The sequence below is a fragment of the Natrix helvetica genome (assembly GCF_964273705.1).
Source record: "Natrix helvetica genome assembly, chromosome: 7".
In the NCBI taxonomy this organism is placed as follows: domain Eukaryota; kingdom Metazoa; phylum Chordata; class Lepidosauria; order Squamata; family Natricidae; genus Natrix; species Natrix helvetica.
Window position 1 is genome coordinate 13372324 of NC_138558.1, and position 22187 is coordinate 13394510.

The window sequence follows — 22187 nt, forward strand, 5'->3', positions numbered from 1 at the left end:
AAGTCTCCTGTCTTAACGTCCCTCTCTAAGAAGTTTAAATGCAGGATGGACACGGCTATTCAGCACTGCTTATCTTCCCAGATAAAGGAAAGGGTCCATGTTAGGATATTGAATTTTGTAGCGAGAACAGTATAGTGTACAATAGGCAGTGATGTGCAGTGAGGTTTATGGCTGGTGAGGCACTGACGTCATCAAATGATCATCATGAAGGGAGGACTGTGACAACTTTGATCTTTGCAAGCATGCAAGCAAAATACCCCAGGATCATGGTGGCGGGGACAGCAACTCCTTCCGCTGGGCTGCGGAGAAGAGCCACACTATGCAGGAGGCTCCTCAGCGCTAGCCTCAGATCAGCGCGAGCCACGGTCCCATTCCCCTCCTTCCTGAGCCAACATGAAGGGGACTGAGGCTCGCGCTGATCTGATCTTGTAAAAGTTGTAAAATGAATACCTATATTTGACTACCTATATTTGTATGTATATGTGTGAATATATGTCTTGTACCTTTTGGATGGGTTATAGCTTTCTTTTTTCCCCATCTTCTACAACTTCATACATTCTTTTTCCTTTTTCTTGTATCTTGTCTTTTTATGTACACTGAGAGCTTATGCACCAAAGACAAATTCCATGTGTGTCCAATCACACTTAGCCAATAAAGACTTCTATTCTGTTCTGTTCTGTTTCATTCCGTTCCGTTCTATTTATTGTATTTTAATGATACAAATAATACATAATAATAATTCTGAACCAATTCTTTGACCAGACACCTGGGTTTGCCTTACTAGATGTTCTTGCTTCAGCACACATTCTCAAGATTTTGGCTTTGCTTTCTGAGGTAAATCTAAATAATTTTTAAAAAAAATCCAAATAGCAAAACAAGCATCAAAAACGGCATATGGAAACTGCTGTCATTAAACCAGGAAGGGAGGGGCAGAGAGAGAGAATGAAGAATTCTGTGCTTCGAGGGAAAATCTGAGGTGCAGCTTGTTAATTTGTTCCTGGATAATTGCCAAAAATGGCTTCCTCCTAATTACCTTCCACTTTTGAGTGTATTTATTTTTACAAGCTGCCCAGCATGGAACATGCATTGAAAAGCCAGAGTTGTGCATTTGTGGAATGGGGATGTAGGATAGGGGGATGATCTATAAACATCGCCAGAAGGAGATGTTGATATGAACAAATTTGCAGAATAAACTGAATAGCATAATTTAGTTGCCTGTGGGCTTTCTTACATCGTCTTTGGTGAAGACCTCCAAAGCACTGCATGTCGGGAGAAGCTGCAGTCGCATGTTGGCGAATACCCAGAAGGCACACTCAAGTCTTTGGTTGCAGGTGCTAGGAGTAAGCTTGCCATCTGTCTACTATGCAATATGGGGTTGGGTTTTTTGGGAAGCTTCAACATTAGCAACAAGAAGGGCTTCTGAGTATTATCACCTCACAAACGAAATTGGAAAATACATCAGAAAGTTGCACAAACAAGAGGAACCGCATGCCACTTTGGCAAGAGTAAATTAAACAAAAAATTTTTTTTTAATATAGCATCACCCATGTCGCCAATGAGCTGGTACTGTTTCTCTCCAGAAGAATTAGAAGGTTGGAAAGATTTAAAAACCAAACCTATCTAACAACAAGCAATATTGGTTCAACTGTAGTTCTGGGTCAATGTGTCAATCCTATTACATAAAGACTTATTCTCAAAATATTGGCCAATGGTGGGCAAAGGAGAGCATGTTAGTCCAGTCGGTTAACTTGCAAAGGGTCAATTTAACCATAAAGGTCATAAAGATAAAGGCGCTAGTTGTTCCCAACTCTAGGGGGCGGTGCTCATCTCCATTTCAAAGCCAACAAGCCACAGCGCTGTCCGAAGACGTCTCTGTGGTCATGTGGTTGGCATGACTAAACGCTGAATGGAGCACTGTTACCTTCCCACCAAAGGTGGTTCCTATTTTTCTACTTGCATTTTTACATGCTTTTGAACTGCTCAGATGGCAGAAGCTGGGACAAGTAACGGGAGCTCACTCTGTTATGCGGCACGAGGGATTCGAACCGCCAAACTGCCGACCTTTCTGATCCACAAGCTCAGCACTGAGCCACCGCGTCCCATAAAGGTCACAGACAAGGCTAAATTTTATCCAGTCGGTTGGGTCATGGGAATTTAACCATTTGGCATATCTAGCCCTCCAAGAAAATGAGTGGGAGAGAAAGGATGACAGAAAAAACAAACCACTCTAACTCAGAATTTCCTAGCAAGGCCTGGTAGCACCAAGCACATTTTGCAAGCATTGTCTGACCGCAGGAAATGAGCCCATGGCTCCTGTGTTATGAGTGTATGGGATGTATGGATATGAGAAGATCATTTTATGGTCATTGCTGTCATTTTGGGCCTTCAACCATCCATGATTAGATAACATCCTTCAAAGTGATGAAGAAGTAGGTAGAATGAATTGTGTGCAGCTCCCACAAAAGCCAACACAGTCCTAGACTGCATTAACAGAGAGATAGAATCAAGATCATGTGAAGTGTTGATACCACTTGGTAAGGCCATACATTTTGTAAGCATTGTCGGACTGTAGGAATTGAGCCATGACTCCTGTCACCTACTGGATCATTGGGTTTGAAGGGATGCTGGATATGGGGATTTTTCCTCTTTTAACTCTAGACAGTGTTGCTATCCTGAACAAATATGGCTCCTGGACTCATGAATCATGCTTGAAGAGCACATGGCAGCTGTAGATAAGACGAGTTCCATAAATGTGGTGTGCCAATTGCATTCATTCCTGGTCTGGGAGGCTCTGCTCAAGTCACTCATGCCTTAGTCCAATGTTTCTCGACCATAGCAACTTTCAAATGTGTGGACTTCAACTCCTGGGAGTTGCCAGCTGGGGAATTCTGGGAGTTGAAGTCCATACATCTGAATGTTGCTGAGGTTGAGAAACAGTGCCTTAGTCCAGGCGTGTCCAAACTTGGGAACTTTAAGACTTGTGGACTTCAACTCCCAGAATTCCCCAGCCAGCATAGCCCACAAGTCTTAAAGTTCACAAGTCTTAAAGTTCCCAAGTTTGGACACGCCTGCCTTAGTCACTCCCCAATTGGATTGCTGCAATGCACTGTATGTGAAGGTACTTGGAAGCATCAGCTAATCCAGAATGATTCAGTGCACATTTTTTGGAGCACAAAGTTTATTTGATTTACATCATTGTTACAAATTCATACTTTAACCCAGCAGGCTTCTGGATGCAATTCAATGTTCTGGTTACCATTTTATAGCCCTTTATGGTAGAGGGTCAAAGGTTTCTACAGGTCTCAGCAAATCTGACAAAGGGATCTTGCTTCAGGTCTCATCTATAAAAGGTGAGCCTAAATTTTCATCCTTTTTGTAAAATACACTTTTGTTATTTACAGTTATCTATGTAAGATAGGCAACCATATACATTTATTAAATAAATTAGTTCCCCAACGTATTTATGGCATTTTTAGTCAGAATTACTGGCAAGATTTGACCAGATGAGTGTCTGACTGGATTACACTAATTATATTATGGGAACAGAGCAGAGGTGGGTTCCTAATAGTTTGTCCGAACCTGTAGTAATTTGGTGGCCTGGATTGCTGGAACCGGCAGTGACCCGTGCCTGCCACGCCCCCAAACCTGTTCTCCTACGGGGCCGCCATCTTGTTTTTCGGTTCTGCACAGAACAATTTTTAGTGGAATTTTTTAAAATATATTTTTAAAGGTTTTGCGCATGTGCAGATATTTTTATTTGCAAATGCACATGCAAAATTTGGGGGGGCACCGAACCGGCAGCAATGTCAGCAGCAACCCACCCGTGGAACAGAATTTAAACCCAGGTCATTTCACAGATAGTTATTTTTTCAAATAAATCAGAAAAAAATAGAGATTGTTGGGTAAACGCGGGAGTCACTGGCCTTAATCTAGTTCAATATTCTGTTGTAAGGCACAACCAGTAATTCATTAGCCTTTCTCTTCCAACACAACTAAATATAATACACATAACTAAATATAATATAATGTGAGGGGAAAAAGAATGTACTATTCTAGATATGTTAGTTCCAAACATTCAGATTAACTGAGAGTAAAAGCAAAAACACTGGACTCATCAGTTTTTCTGGTTTTAGCAAAATTGCATGCTGTGTTTTTGGTCATTATATGAACCATGCTGAACAATTTTATTTTATTGTGGCTTAACTAATTATCATGTAGTGCTCAGTTAGCAAGATGTATTTTATAATACGTTGGTTTCAGGTTTACTATTTATAGTGATAATAATTTCATTGGCATCAACAGTCCTGAATTGAATAACATACCGCTTGCCAATATTTTCGGGAGGAAGGACATCTTGAATTCTTGGTTCTCTTTGTGATTCCTAAGAAACTATAGTTGAAGTTTTCTGCTTGAATGGATACATCGGTTTTGACTTCTTATATATATACATGTGTGTGTGTGTGTGTGTGTGTGTGTGTGTGTGCGCGCGCGCTCTGGAACACCTTGAGCAATTTCAACCAAACTTGGTACACAGATGACTTACCCCTGGAGAAAAATATTGTGGGGGTAAAGACAGCCCTAACAACCTTTGGGTGGGGGTGTTCTGTTAAGATACAGCCAGTTGTGCCTTAAAATGGCTTCTACTGTACTGCTGTAACTCTGGAACGCCTCAAGCAATTTCAACCAAACTTGGTACACAGATGACTTACTCTCTGGAGTAAAATACTGTGGCGGTAAGACACCCCTAACACCCCTTGGGGTATGTGTTCTGTTAAGATACAGCCTCTTATGCCGTACTGCAGAACTGGATTCTACTGTACAAGGCAGTGGAGTTGATGGTAACGGCTTCACAGTACTCCACAAGGGGGCTTCCTCTGGTAAGGGGGAAATTCAACATTAGAAATTACGTTTAGTCTGGACGTATTATAAATAAATACTCGGGCAATGCCAGGTTATCAACTAGTTAAAAATATTGCGCAGATAGATCATTGCCATTATAACCAAATGTATGTTACAACTTCAAGCAAAACCCAAACTGAAACAAACTGATTTTTGAGAGGGGAAATGGAAATACTTTAATTAGTAACTACATGAAGCATAGTTCTAGAGGCTGACCCATTTCTTTTAACTATTTACCATTTTGGTATCAAAGAATTGGTGGATGACATATTGATATAGTGTCGGCATGACCGTTATTTGGGGAAATATTTAAAATGAGAATCTCTTTAGTTCTTATATTAATAGGACATTTCAGATAATGAGCCTTAACTTGTATATATTTTTATTTTCATATTCCTTTCCTGGGCTATAAAGGCATTTGAATGTTTTATAATTTATGATTTTTACTGTTTAAAATTATTTTAATATTTGCACAAACCTTGCAATCTACTCACAAAACTGTACTTAGTGCTGTTTTAAATATGAAAACTCAGTATGGAATTTGGAGTGGAGGATGTTGGCAAAGTCAAGTTCACAACTGGGGAAAATTACTTTCAGTAAATGAATCCAGCAAATTTGAGTTCAATAGGTTTAGAATAGGAAAAGTTGAATGTCTGGGCATGAGAAGATCATTTCATGGCCACTGATGTCACTTTGGGCATTCAATCATCCTTTTTATGATTGTGGAACATCCGCCAAAGCGGTGAAGAAGTAGGTAGAACGAAGTGTGTGCTGCAGCTCCCACAAAAGTGTTGACACCACTTTATAATGCCTTGCTAAGGCCACACTTGGAATACTGCATCCAATTTTGTAAAAAAAAAATGTTGAGACTCTAGAAAGAGTGTACAGAAGAGCAACGAAGACGATTGGGGACCGAAGGCTAAGACATATGAAGAACAGTGGAAGAAATTAAGTATGTCTAGTTTAATGAAAAGGACTAAGGGTAACATGATAGCAGTGTTCCAATATTTGAGGGACATGCACAAAGAAGAGGGGGAGGTCAACCTATTCTCCAAAGTACCTGAGGGCAAGACAAGAAGCAGTGGATGGAAAATCAAGGAGAGATCCAACCTAGAACTAAGGAGGAATTCCCTGACAATTAGAACAATTAATCAGTGAAATGACTTGCCTCCAGGAGTTGTAGGGGCTCCAATCTGAAGGTTTTTAAGAAGAGATTGGACAACCATTTGTCTGAAATGGTATAGGGTTTCTTGCCTGAGCAGCTGGTTGGACGAAAAGATCTCCAAGGTCCCTTCCAACTCTGTTGTTCTGAATATGACTTACAAATTACATCTCTTGAGAATCTTGATTTATTTTTCTTTCCAGCAATGTAGGTTAGGAATAGTTGTGGCCCTTGCTTCCTCACGTTTATCAGAAGATGAACAAATTATACAATACAATACAATACAATACAATACAATACAATACAATACAATACAATACAATACAATAGCAGAGTTGGAAGGGACCTTGGAGGTCTTCTAGTCCAACCCTCTGCCTAGGCAGGAAACCCTATACCGTTTCAGACAAATGGCTGTCCAACATCTTCTTAAAGACTTCCAGTGTTGGGGCATTCACAACTTCTGGAGGCAAGCTGTTCCACTGATTAATTGTTCTAACTGTCAGGAAGTTTCTCCTCAATTCTAAGTTGCTTCTCTCCTTGATTAGTTTCCACCCATTGCTTCTTGTTCTACCCTCAGGTGCCTTGGAGAATAGCTTGACTCCCTCTTCTTTGTGGCAACCCCTGAGATATTGGAACATTGCTATCATGTTTCCCCTAGTCCTTCTTTCTATTAAACTACAAATACCCAGTTCCTGCAATCATTCTTCATATGTTTTAGTCTCCAGTCCTTTAATCCTCTTTGTTGCTCTTCTCTGCACTCTTTCTAGAGTCTCCACATCTTTTCTACATTGTGGTGACCAAAACTGAATGCAGGATTCCAAGTGTGGCCTTATAAGGAGCAATGTTCTCTGGTAGATGCATTCTTTAACATACAGCAAGTTTCAAGTTTAATCCTTGACAGTACAAGAAGAAGGATAAAGTAGTAGAAAAATATGTGTTTGGCTGAAGACTCTGAACACCACTACAAGTCACAGAATACAACAGTTGGCCAACCTAAACACCTGATTTGATATAATTGCACATTATCTTTCCACTTATTGGGCAAGGGTAATGGCAGCACACTGAAATCCTGCGCAAACAGAAAAGTTTGTTAAAGCAGATGGTGAGCATTCTCTTTATCAGATGGGTAACTGTTTCTGTTTGTTTCCCAAATTATACTTCTACATATTAAATTTAAATATTGACTAAATTCTGGTTTGAAACAAGCATTAAGGGAAAAATAGTAGATGCAAAGGGTGAGGTAATATCCAGATGGTGAAATATACAGAACAATATTTCTAAACCTGAAAAATGTGTTATTAGTGCACTAACAGAACAATTGTTAACTGACAGTCTTTGGATACAACAATTTTATCTGACCCTTGGTGGTACTATGAGATTTTAATTAAAATGCTGTATTGTAAAAAAATGGCTTGAAGCATCTCTTTGAAAGAGACATTTCTAAAATCAAGTTAGGGTTATGCTTTTTAAACATACATTCTTAGCCTAAGACTTTTCCAAAGTTCGCTGATAATTTATATTCAATTACACTTCAGGCAGCTGTTATTTTTAGACAGCAGATGTTGAAAATCGACATTATGAAGTTTGGGAGTGAATTTAAACCTTATAACCACAATTCTCTGGCAATGGACTCTATCATTTCAAAACCAATAAGAGGGCGATGATGGAATGGATTAAAAAGAATGTGAAATGACCCAAAAGCATCCTGGCAATTTAATGCATTTTATGTGCAACGTTATGTGAAATTGTTCCATCTTAACAGGATATGAATACAATAACAAGACCTAACTTCTTTTTCCAGTTAATTAGAGGGGAGAAAAACACTGAAGTAATGACAGCTTTTATTCTGATGCTTTTATGCATTTGAATTTAAGAGAATATACTGTCAAGAAAATTTAATCCCATTACTATTAGTAATCCCCTTACTAAACAATGTCATACTCTTAATTTATTTGATTGAGTTTCAAATAAATTCCTACAGTTTAACTTATTGGATGTTCTTTCTCAAGGAAAACTAACAGTAGAAGAAACTGAATTAGCCCCGCTTCAATGGTAACTCCAAAGTAGAGGCTGGCCAGGGAATTATTGTAGGCTGATCATTGTAGAGTTCTTTGTGCCAACTCTGCTTGGGTGAAAGTTAGATCAAGGGCTATATCTGGAGTACTAATTTGGAAACTCCCCTTATTTAAACGCTAAGTTGTACTTAAATTATTTGGGATTGCCACATTATGTGCTATTTAAAATAAATTCTAATATAAGTATATTTATAACTTATATAATTGTACAGAATTTGAAAACTAAATGTCGATTCGGAGTGCATGGAGTGCTCATGTAGCAAATGTCATAAGCTTTTTAAAGCAGCTGTATCTTTTCCCAGGATCAAGTGGCTGTCCTCTACAGTTATAACATGATCGCAGGAAAATAAATGTTCGCTTTTAAGTCAGTGTTTCTCAGCCTTACCACTTTAAAGTGGGTGGATGTCAATTCCTATGCTGGCTGGGGAATTCTGGGAGTTTATTTATTTATTTATTTTTATTTGATTTGATTTCTAGACCGCCCCCTCTCCCCGAAGGGACTCGGAGCGGTGTACAGGTACCAAATTAAAAACCTTACAAATAATCATAAATATAGTTAAAATCGAATTAAACTTTAAACCCCTGTACAAATGTATAAAAATTAAAAACTTAGCCTAAGACCAAAATTTAAAAATACAGACTGAGGTGGGAGAGCTGGAATTAGGCCAAGCCGGCTAGATTAAACAGGTGGGTGTTGAGCTTCTTACGGAAGGAGCGGAGGTCCGTGGTCGTTCTAATATCAGGGGGAAGGTCATTCCAGAGGATCGGGCCCATCACAGAGAAGGCCCTTCCCCTGGGCGTCGCCCGCTGGCACAGCCTAGTGGACGGCACCCGGAGGAGTCCCTCTCTGTGTGAGCGAATCGGCCGAAGGGATGTGTGAAGGTTGAAGTCCATCCATTTTAAAATGGCTAAGATTGAGAAACACTGGATAAAACAGCGGTGATATTCAACCGGTGTAACAACCAGTTCGCTGAGCGCGCACTTTGCGTTTGAAAACAGCTCTAAAACATACCTTCTATTGCAGCCCCGGTGAGTAAAACAGCTGAGGCACGGCAATTCGCTCTGCCGCAGCTTATCAGCTGGGCTTCAACCAAAGAAAATATAGGACAGACTAGCGCAGCGGGGTGGGGCCAACTGATTCCCGGAACTACCGGTTCACCAGAACTGGTCTGAACCAGCTGAATCCCACCCCCGATTACCCTATTTTTTTGGAGTATAAGACACACCGGAGTATAAGATGCAACAAAATTTTGAAGAGGCAAATTAAAAAAAAAGTTTTTGCACTCTGCAGGCCTCCCAAAAACGGCCTGGTTTTTTTTTCAAAAAAAGGGCATGAATAGCCTTTAGGAGGCTTGTAGAGTGCTCCTGGGGGGGGGGGTAAGGGGGGGCAAAGTTGAACAAAAACAGCCCAGTTTTTGCTCTTTTCTGCCCTTCCCAGCCCCCAGAAGCAGTCTGGAAGCCTCCTACAGGCTCTGCACGGCCATTTTGGTGAAGGGGGCGGGGTTTCAAGAGGCCAAAAATGCTGTATTCAGTGTATAAGATGCACCCAGATTTTCACCCTCTTTTTTGAGGGAAAAAGGTGCATCTTATACTCCGAAAAAATACGATAAGTAATTGCAGACTGGTCCTTTATAGATAACTACACAAGCTTCAGTGATTGACTTGCCTACCCAAAGTATGCACAGATTTAGGTGTAGACACAAACCACCGAGTCTAATCATGAGGGAACATAAGAGACACAATTCTAAAAACTTCAGGGGACAGAAAGATTTACCCTATGTCAAAGAAAGTGATTCTTGAATTACTCTGCCAGGAGTCAATTATAAGTTCAAAAAAATCTTAAACAAGCCAAAAATCAGAACACTTTGAACAGAAATGGGACCATATTTTTCGCTCAATCAAAGTGTTCAACATTCTGCCTATAGCATTTACTATCACTTGCAAATTCATTTCAAAGAATGGGTACAATTAGGTCATTTGCTTTTTGACTGGGAGAAATAGCAATTTTAGAATTTTACTTCAGTGCCAACATATAGATACAAGATATTTCACGAGATAGCTGTGGTTCAGAACAACACCTGGGGTTTCCTGTACTTTTATTATCAATTTTCTTGCATTTCTGGTGTTTGAAGTAGGGAAGAATATGTGGTGGCACGGGGCAGTTGGCAAGGAAAGAGATCTCAGAAAAATTGAAGGTATCAGCATCTCTACTCCATTTCCTGGAAGAGGTCACTAGCAAAGGAGCCAGAAATAAAACTGCCAATAAAATAAAACAGTCATGTAAAGAATAAGAATATTTTTTCCTTCTTTTAATTGTATTGCTTTCTTCACTTTTTTATATTCCTTCTTTCTCTAACTTTTCGCTATATTTCTTTATGCTTATGTTTTATTTAATTTTTTTTCAATATTTCTTAAAAGTTACAGGTAAAGGTTCCCCTCGCACATATGTGCTAGTCGTTCCCGACTCTAGGGGGCGGGGCTCATCTCTGTTTCAAAGCCAAAGAGCCGGCGCTGTCCGAAGACGTCTCCGTGGTCATGTGGCTAGCATGACTAAACGCCAAAGGCACACGGAAGGCTGTTACCTTCCCAGCAAAGGTGGTTCCTATTTTTCTACTTGCATTTTTACATCCTTTCGAACTGCTAGGCTGGAAGAAGCTGGGACAAGTACATTCTGCTAAATCCTACCCTGTTTTCCCAAAAATAAGACCACCCCGGATTAAAAAACACAATAGGGTTTTTGAGCGCATGTGCTAAAATAAGCTCTCCCCCGAAAATACGCCCTCCCGAAAATATTTAAACACATGTGCAGCAAGAGGGGGGGAGGGAGGGGAAACATGCCCATGCACCAACTAACACCCTTACCTAATGGCCACTCCCGCAACCCTAGCCACCGCCATCCTTCTGTCATGCTAATGGCTGCCGCAAAAAGGCCCAGCGATGCGCAACACAGCAGCAGCCATGAGGTGACCACACTTGAGGCACCTCCTGCACATCAAAAATAACAAGACCTCCCCAAAAATAAAGCCAAGTGCTTATTTCAGGGGTCAAAAGAAAATAAGACCCTGTCTTATTTTGGGGGAAACACGGTATGCCCCATTCACTTCCAAATTTAGCACCATGAATTCCAGCCAAGATAACTAATGATAGGATGAAGCAGATTGAGGTGGTTGTTATAGACTTTTAGTCACATGTATGATTAATAGGAAATACTGATCACAGAATATGTAAGTGCAAGTATATACTGTACCTTGTTTTACCTGTAAGGAACACACACCTGACAAAAGGCAATCTTCACATCCAGAGTAGGCTCACTGCAGTAATGTAAGAAATGGCGGCTCATAAATATCTGAAATTCAAAGAACAAAGGCATAAATATTTCTCATCCAAATGGGACTAATTTATAATGCTGTTTCAGTCTAGTTAATATCTATGACATGGGTTCAATATTAAAGAACATTCAAAGCTAGCTTTTAAGAAACCAGTCTTAAGGTTTCTTTGAGACCAAACTTTTGTTTTCCTATAGGAAAAATATTTTCCGTATCAATGAGAATATTTGCAAGAAAATGAAATGATAGATAGATAGATGATAGATAGATGATAGATGATAGATAGATAGATAGATAGATAGATAGATAGATAGATAGATGATAGAGAGAGAGAGAGAGAGAGAGAGGCAGGCAGGCAGGCAGGCAGGCAGAAAGACAGAGAGAGTTTATTGTCACTGAATGTACACTAATTGGCATACATTAAAATTAAATTTCGTTGCATACAGCTCTCAAAGGGTCATCACCTCCAATATACACTACATAAACATGACAAAATAGATAGATAGATAGATGATAGATAGATAGATAGATAGATAGATAGATAGATAGATAGATAGATAGATAGATAGGAAAATAAATAACAGCATAACAGAGCTAGTTCAACCCCCTACTGAAACAGGAAACCCTATATCATTTCAGACAAATTGCTGCCTAATTTCTTCTTTAAAATCTCCAGTGATGAAGGCAAGCCATTCCACTGATGAATTGTTCTCCCTGTCAGGAAATTTCTCCTTAGTTCTAAGACTGCTTCTCTCTTTCATTAGTTTCCATCCGTCGCTTCTTGTCCTGCCTTCAGATGCAACCAACAACCGAGCTCCAAGAGCACAAGTAGCCGGTTCTGGCAATCTGACTATTCATAATTTAGTGAGCAAGACTGACAGCATAATTGCTTAGATGGCAAAGACCAGCAAAGGGAGGATTCAAGGCCTCCAAAGGGAACGAGAAACAACGAAGAGCCAGAGTAGAAGTTAAAACTGGCTTGCAGGTTGGACTTGGAAAGAGTTGTTTCATGTTGGATATCGGTTTTCAACGCACAATCCTTGCAGTGCACAAAACGATAAGATACAGCTGTTTGAAACATGTGGAGCATTTTCCAGAGTTGCCCTTGGATGCTTACTACTGCTTAGCATGATTCTTTCATTCCAAGATTGGCTGAGGGGATGACTATCTTGGTAGGAGTATGTGAGTAATCTGTAACGCTACTGAGGGAGCCATGTCTCTGCTGGCACCCACAGATGACAATTCTGCCAGAGATCACACTTCCACATTATTTGCATAGCCACACTAGCTAGTTCAGTCACAAATCTTACTCTGTGCAATGTTCACATGTATCCCTTAGTTGTTTGGAATATTACTGGGATTCTTTCTGCTCTGAAGTATATCAAACATCACTGATACCTTCCTGCAGAAAATAAAAATAAAAAAGCACGCCCAGTTCCAAGTGCTAATCCAATAATAATTCAGCAATATTATTACATTTCCATGTTTGAATTAAATATAAAAAAGAACAAAACATTATGCTTAAAATGAGCCCTGGTAGATTCTTCTACAAACCAACAAAAATCAACAGAGAGGAAAAGGTTCTGAACAGACAGGAGCTATGTCAGTGTAGCATTCATGAACTGGAATAGGGCTTAGTAACAAGGTCAGCCAATGGGAGCTGAAACAGTTTGGAGCCTGGGCTTGGCTCAGTTCTGTAGCTCTAAGTCTGTGCTGAGCTCTATACTACTCTGCTGCTCAGAACGGAAACTGAAACTGTTCTCTCCTCTGCGGGTGTTTGCTTGCATTTACTACCGCGTTGGAAAACCTGCTTTGGGTATTGTTCATATGCCTTATGTGTTATTATGTATATAAAGAAGTTATTGAATCCTGCTAATCAGTTACCCGTGTGCGCTTTTTGGATGTGATTGCTGCTGCAAACTCTGACAAGCTATAGTTCAATAGTAGAGTACGAATTTCCATGGAGTAGATACCAAGTTCTACCCATTTGCATTTATATATAAAATAAGGATGGGTAGATAATAACCATCAAGATATATAATGAAAAAAAAAAAAAACCTTTGCTACAGGTAGTCCTTGAGGTAGGATCATTTGTTTGGCAACCAAAGTTACAATTTGCTGAATGAGGAGGACTTACAACTGATCTGCAAAATTGCAGCTGTTACAGCAGGGGTGTCAAGTTCCATTTCATTGAGGGCCACATCAGGGCTGTGGTTGACTTTGGGGGTCGGGTGGGCGTGACTGACTGGGTGGGTGTGGCTGAGTGGGTGGGCATGGTCAGCTTGACACCATTCCCCAAACTGCTGGCATGTTTCCTCTTTGCTCTGGGTAGACAGGGCCGAAGCCATGCTGGCCCAATTTCTCTTGAGCCTGAAATTCTATTTCACAGTTCTCCTAGTAGACATTCAACCATCTATTTCTTATGCCACTGAATCAGGAAGCGGGTAGGGAGCAAAATCCTCCCACCATGAGCTCAGTGCCTCACACATTCAATTTTTAATGCATGCGTTACAACCTTATTTCCAAAAACTCAAGCACGCAATCTTTCTAGTGCTGTATTGTGATAGCTCAGCTTGCTGTCTCATAGTTGAGTGACTCACTACAGAAGCTTTCTGTTCTTCAGATAGTTTGATTAGGCTTTGCCCCCTCCTGTCTTTCTTTCTCCGTTGTTTTAAAAAGCTTTTAATATTAATCAAAATTGCGGTGATTTCTAGAACCTCAGAAGTTAATGATGTCCTCTCGCTAGAGGGCAGGGGTGTTAAGAACCACAAGTTGGATACGGCCCCCGATGGGGTCAGATCTGGCCCATGGGTCCATCCTGGAAAATGTAAGGGGCCAGTCCGCATCACTTTGGCCCACTCTACCCAATGCAAAGAGGAAACATCAGGCCAGCGTAGCTTCGGTCCGGTCTATCCAATACAAATAGGAAACATGGGGGATCAGCATGTAATAACAGGTTAGACATTCTTAGAAATAACTTTGCTACTCTTACAACTAACTGTAAGAGGAGCAACATGGCATCTGTGAGAAATTCAGAAACGTTTTCTTCTCTCTTGAATGAATGTCTAAATCAAGTTCTCTCAACATAACATGAATGCAGAATTTCTCTCTCCAAAATTAGGAATTGATCACCTTTGCAGATGTCACTTTTTTTTTATTAAAAAAAACCCTGATAAGTAATATAGTTGGGTTTGTGTATGTGGCACCTTTCTGGAGACCGACTGGATTCCTCTCCCCTGCCCCATCTATTTTGAGAACTGGAATTGTACCATTCTGAGAAGTAATTGTTAAAGATAAAGGTAAAGCACATATATTCTAGTCATTCCCGACTCTAGGGGGGTGCTGATCTCCGTTTCAAAGCGAAGAGTCAGTGCTGCCCGTAGACATCTCTGTAGTCATGTGGCTGACATGACTAAATGCCTAAGGCTCATGGAATGCTCTTACCTTCCCACCAAAGGTGGTCCCTATTTTTCTACTTGCATTTTTACATGCTTTCAATCTGCTAGGTTTGCAGAAGCTGGGACAAGCAACGAGAGCTCACTCTGTTACGCAGGGCTGGGGATTCAAACTGAACAGCCGACCTTTCTGATTGACAAGCTCAGCATCTTAGCGACTGAGCCACCGCATCCCCCTTTTAAGTAACTGTTACAGAACCTTAATTATGACATCCATTGTGAAAGACCTATCTTTATGTACTTGAATTCATTGGAAATGGAATTATGCAGAAATGCTTTCTGAAGAACTCAATCCTTGGCCAAATGGTAAATTAGCATTTTAGGAATCAGAAAAAGGTGGAATAGAAATCCATCAAATAAATGAACCAACAAACTCTTGGGGCTCAAAATAACAATGTAAAATTATCTTGTGTGTCTGATAAATCAATACAGATAAATAAATAAGGATCTATAGTGTCTGAAACAACAAATCCAAACATGATTACTCAGTATTATGCCAAGTGTCAATAAGGGGTTCTTATGTATTACATTGTGGAGTATTGCAGATCACAAAACCATACCACAGCTACACTAGTTTAAGAGAATAAGAAAAACCTCAAAATTGGCATCTGGGCTCTTTTTCTGGCATATTGTCTCACCTTTAAATAATTATCTGTTTTTATTGGATTGCTTTTGTGGAGAGGTGTAGACCGAAGACAACTTGTTGACCTTGTCTGACCTCAGAAGCTAAGCCGGAAATAGATTGTTTCTAAAATTTCTGGTTGTTCTGTTGGGCCCGTTTTTTGCTTTCTCCAGGCTCTGGAGGCTTCACCGGCCCCTCCGAAAGGCCGAAAACCAGCTGACAGCTTGTGTGCCGGTAAATATGGCTTCATGTGCCATCTATGGCACGCATACCATAGGTTTGTCATCACGGCCCTATGATATACCATTTCTCCCAGGTAAAAGTCATGGCCATGAGGATTTTAGTAGTATATAGATATATAGGAAACATTTGCTCCATTCTGAAACAATGTTTCCTTGAAGTAGCTTATCAAAAAAGTAAGAAAATCGATAATACCCTGTCATCTCAGTTACAATCTAAGAGATAACAACATAAATGGAAAATGGATTCTCTGAAGTCAAACTGAGCACCAATGTAGAGGATTAGCTATGGATGAAGCATCTAAGGAACTCCAAGGTTCTTTGATAAAGCCAGAAGGCACTCATCCTTAATCAAAACTTTTGATCACCAAAAAGGATTCATTTCATGATAATGTGCACTTTCTCCCACAGTGACATTTAAGGTGAGCTTCACAATAACACGGCTTTCACTCAGCCAATATGATCCCAATGTGTTGCATTATGATATTCACCATTCCAGCGAACGTATAAAGTACAGGTAGTCCTCAACTTACAAGCAAAATTGAGCCCAAAATTTCAGCTACTAAATGAAAGAGTTGTTAAGTGAGTTTTGTCTCATTTTACAACTTTTATTGCCGTAGTTTTTAAGTGACTCACTGAAGTTGTTAAGTTAGTAACACCGTTGTTAAGTGAATCTGGCTTCCCCATTGACTTTGCTTGTCAGAAGATCACCAAAGTTTCTTCACATTACCCCGGGACACAGCAGCTGCATTAAATATAAGTCAGTTGCCAAGCATCTGGATTTTGAGCATGTGACCATGAGGATGCCATGAGTGTGAAAACAGTCATAAATTCACTAAATGAACGGTTGTAAGTTGAGGATTACCTGTATAGCATTTCTGTGGGGTCAGGGATGATGGGAGATATATTCCTTTGGAAGATGCAAGCTTGGTGAAGGACGCATTAATATGCAATAGTCAAAATTTTAAGAGTCCGTCATAAAAAACACAAATCAAATTCATTCCAAACACGTTTACTTTGATGTAAGTTCACCAGGATTCTCTCATAATATATGCATTTGTTTCTTCAAGATTCAGGATTCCCTGACTCCCAAATGATTCTGAGCAACTTGCAGATGCTAAAAAGAAGAAAAGAATTAAAAAGGAAAGAATATGTGGACCCAGATAAAACACTTACTGCATTACAAAAATGTCCTGGAGTTCAACAAAATCCAGGCCATTTTTGAAAAACTAAAGTACCGTCCGATAAATAGAATGTTCTTGTTGAATAAATATTATAGAAGAGAGCTATGTGAACATTTAGACTTAAAACTTTGCTGATAGTTGATATTCACACAGGAGGGGCCAATATTTTTAATATGCCCCAAATATGAATTCATGGGACTGGACTGCCATATTTTCCCACTAAGCACATCAACCATAAATGAGCTTGTCCTTCATGTTTAGTTTCTCTACTACATGAATCCAATTTTCTCCTAGTAAGGTGTGTGGAGATTCTCAGTCATCCAGGTCATGGTTGTCCCAAAGGTGCTTTTTCAAAAGGCAACTGGACTTTGTTTTTCCTTGAAGATGTTTCACTTCTCATCCAAGAAGCTTCTTCAGTTCTGAGACATGAACAAGCTTCTTGGATGAGAAGCGAAATGTCTTCAAGGAAAAACCAAGTCCAGTTTCCTTTTTGAAAAAGAACCATTGGGATGTCCTACCAAGGTCATTCCTTCATTGATTTGACCAATGTCCGCCTATTATCTTCTATCCATCTAAACAAGAAATACATTCAGGGTTCAAATGCAGCAGCGTATATTAAGGGAGCAAAATACTGAACCTGTCAGGGTTCCAAATAGCATCCAAAAGTAAATCAGAGTCCAAGGCAAAGTATTGCTCAAAGTTCCAATTTATTAAGAGAGACGTGTTGGCACATCTGGGGAAACCCGAATCTGAAAGCTTCTCAGTTTTCCCCACCTTGTTCAAGATCTAGCCCCCACATCCACAAGTCCATCACATGGTCCAATCTCCCACTGCCATGCTGGCAGTTCCACCCATCCAGTCCCGGTCAGGTGCAGAGGTGCAGAGTCAAAGGATGACCTTGGTTTTCTAGAAAGAATTTTATTATGGCTACATAGTATGCAACTCCTTACAATCCCCCGTCCCATTTTCCCACAATAGAAAATGCATAGCAGAATAATAGAAAGTGTGGCAGGCCAAAGATCCAAAATAAAAGATGGCTACAGACCCGACAGAACCTTTCCTTATTTGTATTCCCATCTCCACTTTTTCCCACTCTAATGAGATGGAATGATACATTATTAAAGGAAAATGTTTATCTCTTCCAAGAAGCTGTAGCATGACATCAGATGTACTTGCAGCCCAAAGTCTCTTGGGCATCTGTTTTGTTTGCCTGCTGTAAAAATACTTTATGATTAAAAAGGCAAAGTTACAGCTAGGAGATAGATCCCCTTGAAGATGTATCATAGGGTGGGGGGGGGAGAAATAAATTAAAATCCCGTTCCTTAGATAAATGTCAGTAGTCTGAGATACCTGGAGCTATGTAATGAACCATATATTAAGAAATGTCCACAATGTATTTCCAAGTCAACTATAACTTTTCACACTTTATGTAAACTCAGCTCCAAAATATAGATACATTCCTTTCAGGGATCAGTTTCAAAATTTTAGCAAGGAGTTCTCTGCCTGGTTACTGGGTGGGCATGGCCTAGTTGACCTCCAGCACCCCGGGAAGGGACGTTTTTGCACTCCCTGGGCTCTGGAGACTATCCTTAAGCCTCTGAGAGGGTGAAAATGGCCTCCCTAGGTTCTGGAGGATGGGAATGGGCCTTCCCAAACTTCCGGTAGGCCAGTTTTTTACCCTCCCCAAGTCTCAGCGCGCGCCCTGCAGTTACCTGCATCTAAAACCGACCACGTGGGGACTCCTGGGAGGGGAAGAGTGGGCAGGGCCAGCCAGGAGTGGGATTGCTCAAAATTATAATGGCACTGAAAAAAGTGGCATGGCCATTTTCCACACTTAAGACCGTTGCAGCATTCCCATGGTCATGTGATTCAAAATTCAGACACTTGGCAACTGACTCATATTTATAACGGTTGCAGTGTCCCGGGGTCATGGGATCCCCACTGATGACCTTCTGACCAGCAAAGTCAATGGGGAAGCTGGATTCACTTAACAACCATGTGACCCATTGAACAATTGCAGTGATTCACTCAACAACTGTGGCAAGACAGATCGTAAAATGGAGCAAAACTCAATGAATATCTCACTTACAACAGAAATTTTGGGCTCAACCTTGGTCGTAAGTCAATAACTACCTGTATAAGGTGAGATGCAAGTCAGATTGAGAAACTATGCAGGTAGGAGAAGAATACACCTGCAAGGAACTACTACATTCCCATGAGCACCGTATTATGTAAAGTGTTCAGCATTTCATTAACATGTCTTATTTTCTTTCTAAATTGCCTCAAGTAACATATGCTCAAGCAAATTAACATTTCAAAATGTTATTTAAGTCACCCGAAGAATTTATGACAAAATTATTAGAACTCAGCCCCAAATAAATACTCTTGGTGCATTCAGAAAGATAGTTAACATATATTAATGATCCATAACGACAGTGTATTTATTAGACTAGCTGGGATTTCTTTAAAATTAGTTGCAAGTTTCTAAGAACTATTTATTGAACAAGATGGTAAAGCAAGAAACAAAAAAGAAGAATGAGAGCAACTCACTGATCTTTGAGACAGCTTTCTACAGCTCACATTCTTATATAGAGTGAAAAAAGCCTACAGAAAAAGAAACTGAGTGAAGGATAAGATACAGTATGTTATGATGCAACAGCCCCTAGCACTGATGATGTTACCTAGTTTGGGTAATGAAACGTCTACAAGAAAACAGCTAAGCTCAGAGAGCACCAAGGACGCTTCATTCTGAAGTACTTCTTCTAATTGACTTTGAAGCATTGCACAACTTTGGGTTCTCTCAAAAATTATTGGGAAGCGGAAAGAATGATTATGAATCTTCAATTTGGAAAACTAAAGTCAATTCAAAATGTTATTACAGTCTTCAATCAGAAATCAAACAAAACATTGGTTGTTAAAATAAATATAACAATAAGGACCATGCAATAATAGTATGTGCTATAGATTTGCACATGCAAACTCTTGATTCAGATGTCTTATTCAAGACATTCCTGTGGGAATTACAAGAATGTACTGGGTTCAAGGGACCATAAAAATGTTGTCCTGCAGACTTTGCCATCTAAAAGAAATCTATCTATCTATCTATCTATCTATCTATCTATCTATCTATCTATCTATCTATCTATCTATCTATCTATCTATCTATCATCTATCTATCATTATCTATCTATCTATCTATCTATCTATCTATCTATCTATCTATCTATCTATCTATCTATCTATCTATCTATCTAGTTCTGTTTGTGTAACTTGGTACACAGATTACGTACTCTCTGGAAACAAATACTGTTACTGGGGTGTGCGTTCCGTTGAGATACGGCCTATTGTGCCTTAAAATGGCTTCTACTGTACAGCACTGGGGAGTTGCCTTGGAAATGGCTTCCCAGTACTCGACAAAGGGGCTCCCTCTGGTAAGGGGAAAATCCAACATTAGGAGGGTTGGGATAAATAAATACCATCAGCTAGTTGTATATAAAATGCATCTTGAGTGATCTAGATTTTTTTAAATTTTAGGTTAGGTTAACCTTAACTGGAAATCTATAATTTGGAAGTGTAGTGAAGTATGGTTAATTGGTTTAATTTCGCCTGAACTGTATGGCTAAACCTATGGAAAACTGCAGTATTTTGGAATTTGCCTTTTAAGAGGGTTGAAAGTAGAATGTATACTGAAGCAAGTTGCAAAGAATATCCATCAATATTTTGGATGAATGAATGACTGGTAAATTGCTGGACCAGTTCTTTCAAATCACTAGCTCTGCCCTCTCGAAAAGCATCTCCCTTAGAGATATAAAATGGATGTATAAATAATTTAAGACAATGAAAACATTTGGATGTTCAACTTATATCATCCTGGAACTCCATGTCTCAGATCCTCTCTTTGACAGCTTCCAAGTCTTTTCTGATCCCAGGGATGATGGATACCTGGGTGAAAATTCACACAAGTGCCAGAAGTTACTAATGGTCTTTTGCCCAGTGGAAAATTATTAGATGGAATTAATTGAAGCAAGTTGTTTGGGGCCAAGTTAAGCATTAACCAAGCTATAAAACTGAAGTCAAAATTATTCCTATGCTGTGTAACTTGTACAGGCTGGTAGTAAACAGAAAGGTAGCCAAATAGCTAGTGTTTTATATCAAGAAGATGGATAATAATTTAAGATAATTTATACACGTCTCAGTCAATCCAAACCAAATTTGAAGATAGATAAGAGTCATTCTTTAAATTGACAAAACTGGTATCTGCTCAGGTACTGGAATAATGTTTTCCAGTGCATTTTCTTGATGTTAATAATGCTGCTTATAACTTAAGAACATATCAAGAGCAGGGCTGGCTCCTTTGGGAGAACCCATCGCTAACATTATGACCGGTTCGGGACTACCTCCAAATCCCAACCCTGGCTGGCCCTGCCCACCATGCCCCGCCTCTGCCACCCCACCATGCCTCTCCCAGGAGTCTCCATGCGGTCCATTTTGGATGCGAGGTATATGTGCGGAGGTTCGGGGAGGGGGAAGAAATGGGCCTCCCGAAAGGCCTCCGGAGCCCAGGAGAAGCAGTTTTCACCCTCCCAGAGGCTCGACCAGAGAACCCGTTGCTGAAATTTTTGAAGCCCACCCCTGACCAAGAGATATGTCAAAGAATATGGATTAAGGATAGAAGACAATCCCTTAAACGATTGCTAGCTTCCTACAATTAAATTCAGATGACTACTGACTAGCTAAAACTGCATTGTAGGTTGCTTGACTGCTGAGTCTCGTCCTGAATTAATCTATCTGTTCCTGACCCCTGCTCTGTGTTCCTGTTCAACAACCACAACTGTCATTCCACTGTCAACACACAACATCCAACAGATGATGTCATCTCTGCTTAAATACATTGGAATCCCTCTTCCATTTGGACATGTATCTCCTCAGATCACAGTACAATTTCAAAATGATTATTCTGGGACCAGAATCTACAGAAGTACTTGATGGGGAAGACACACTATCTAATTCTCAGAAAACAAACCTTCAAAAAGATGAAAAAGAGGATAACTACAGACCAGTAATTATATGCAATAGCCTGTGATTGCTTGGGACAGAATTCATTGCTTGGCGGGAGTCAACGTAGATTTATCATGGACAAGTCATGCCAAATCAAGTCACAAAGTAACTGGTTTAGTTGAGTTGGATGCACTTGAGCAGTGAGCTGGAATCAAGAGAATTTCACA

The 22187-nt window shown here is 40.0% G+C and overlaps 1 protein-coding gene across 5 annotated transcripts in view; it reads right to left on the minus strand.

Moving 5' to 3' along the window:
* The window catches only part of MAPK10 (mitogen-activated protein kinase 10), a 241628-nt gene that overhangs the window by 111830 nt on the left and 107611 nt on the right, over window positions 1-22187 (minus strand). For 4 of the 5 annotated variants that reach the window (XM_081959215.1, XM_081959214.1, XM_081959217.1 and 1 more), the window contains exon 3: window positions 11411-11482. In XM_081959215.1, the coding sequence (XP_081815341.1) occupies window positions 11411-11476 (66 nt within the window). In that variant the 5' untranslated portion in view covers window positions 11477-11482. Of the gene's footprint in view, window positions 1-11383; window positions 11483-22187 lie in introns of those variants that run through there. The other variant, XM_081959216.1, reaches the window with a different exon arrangement.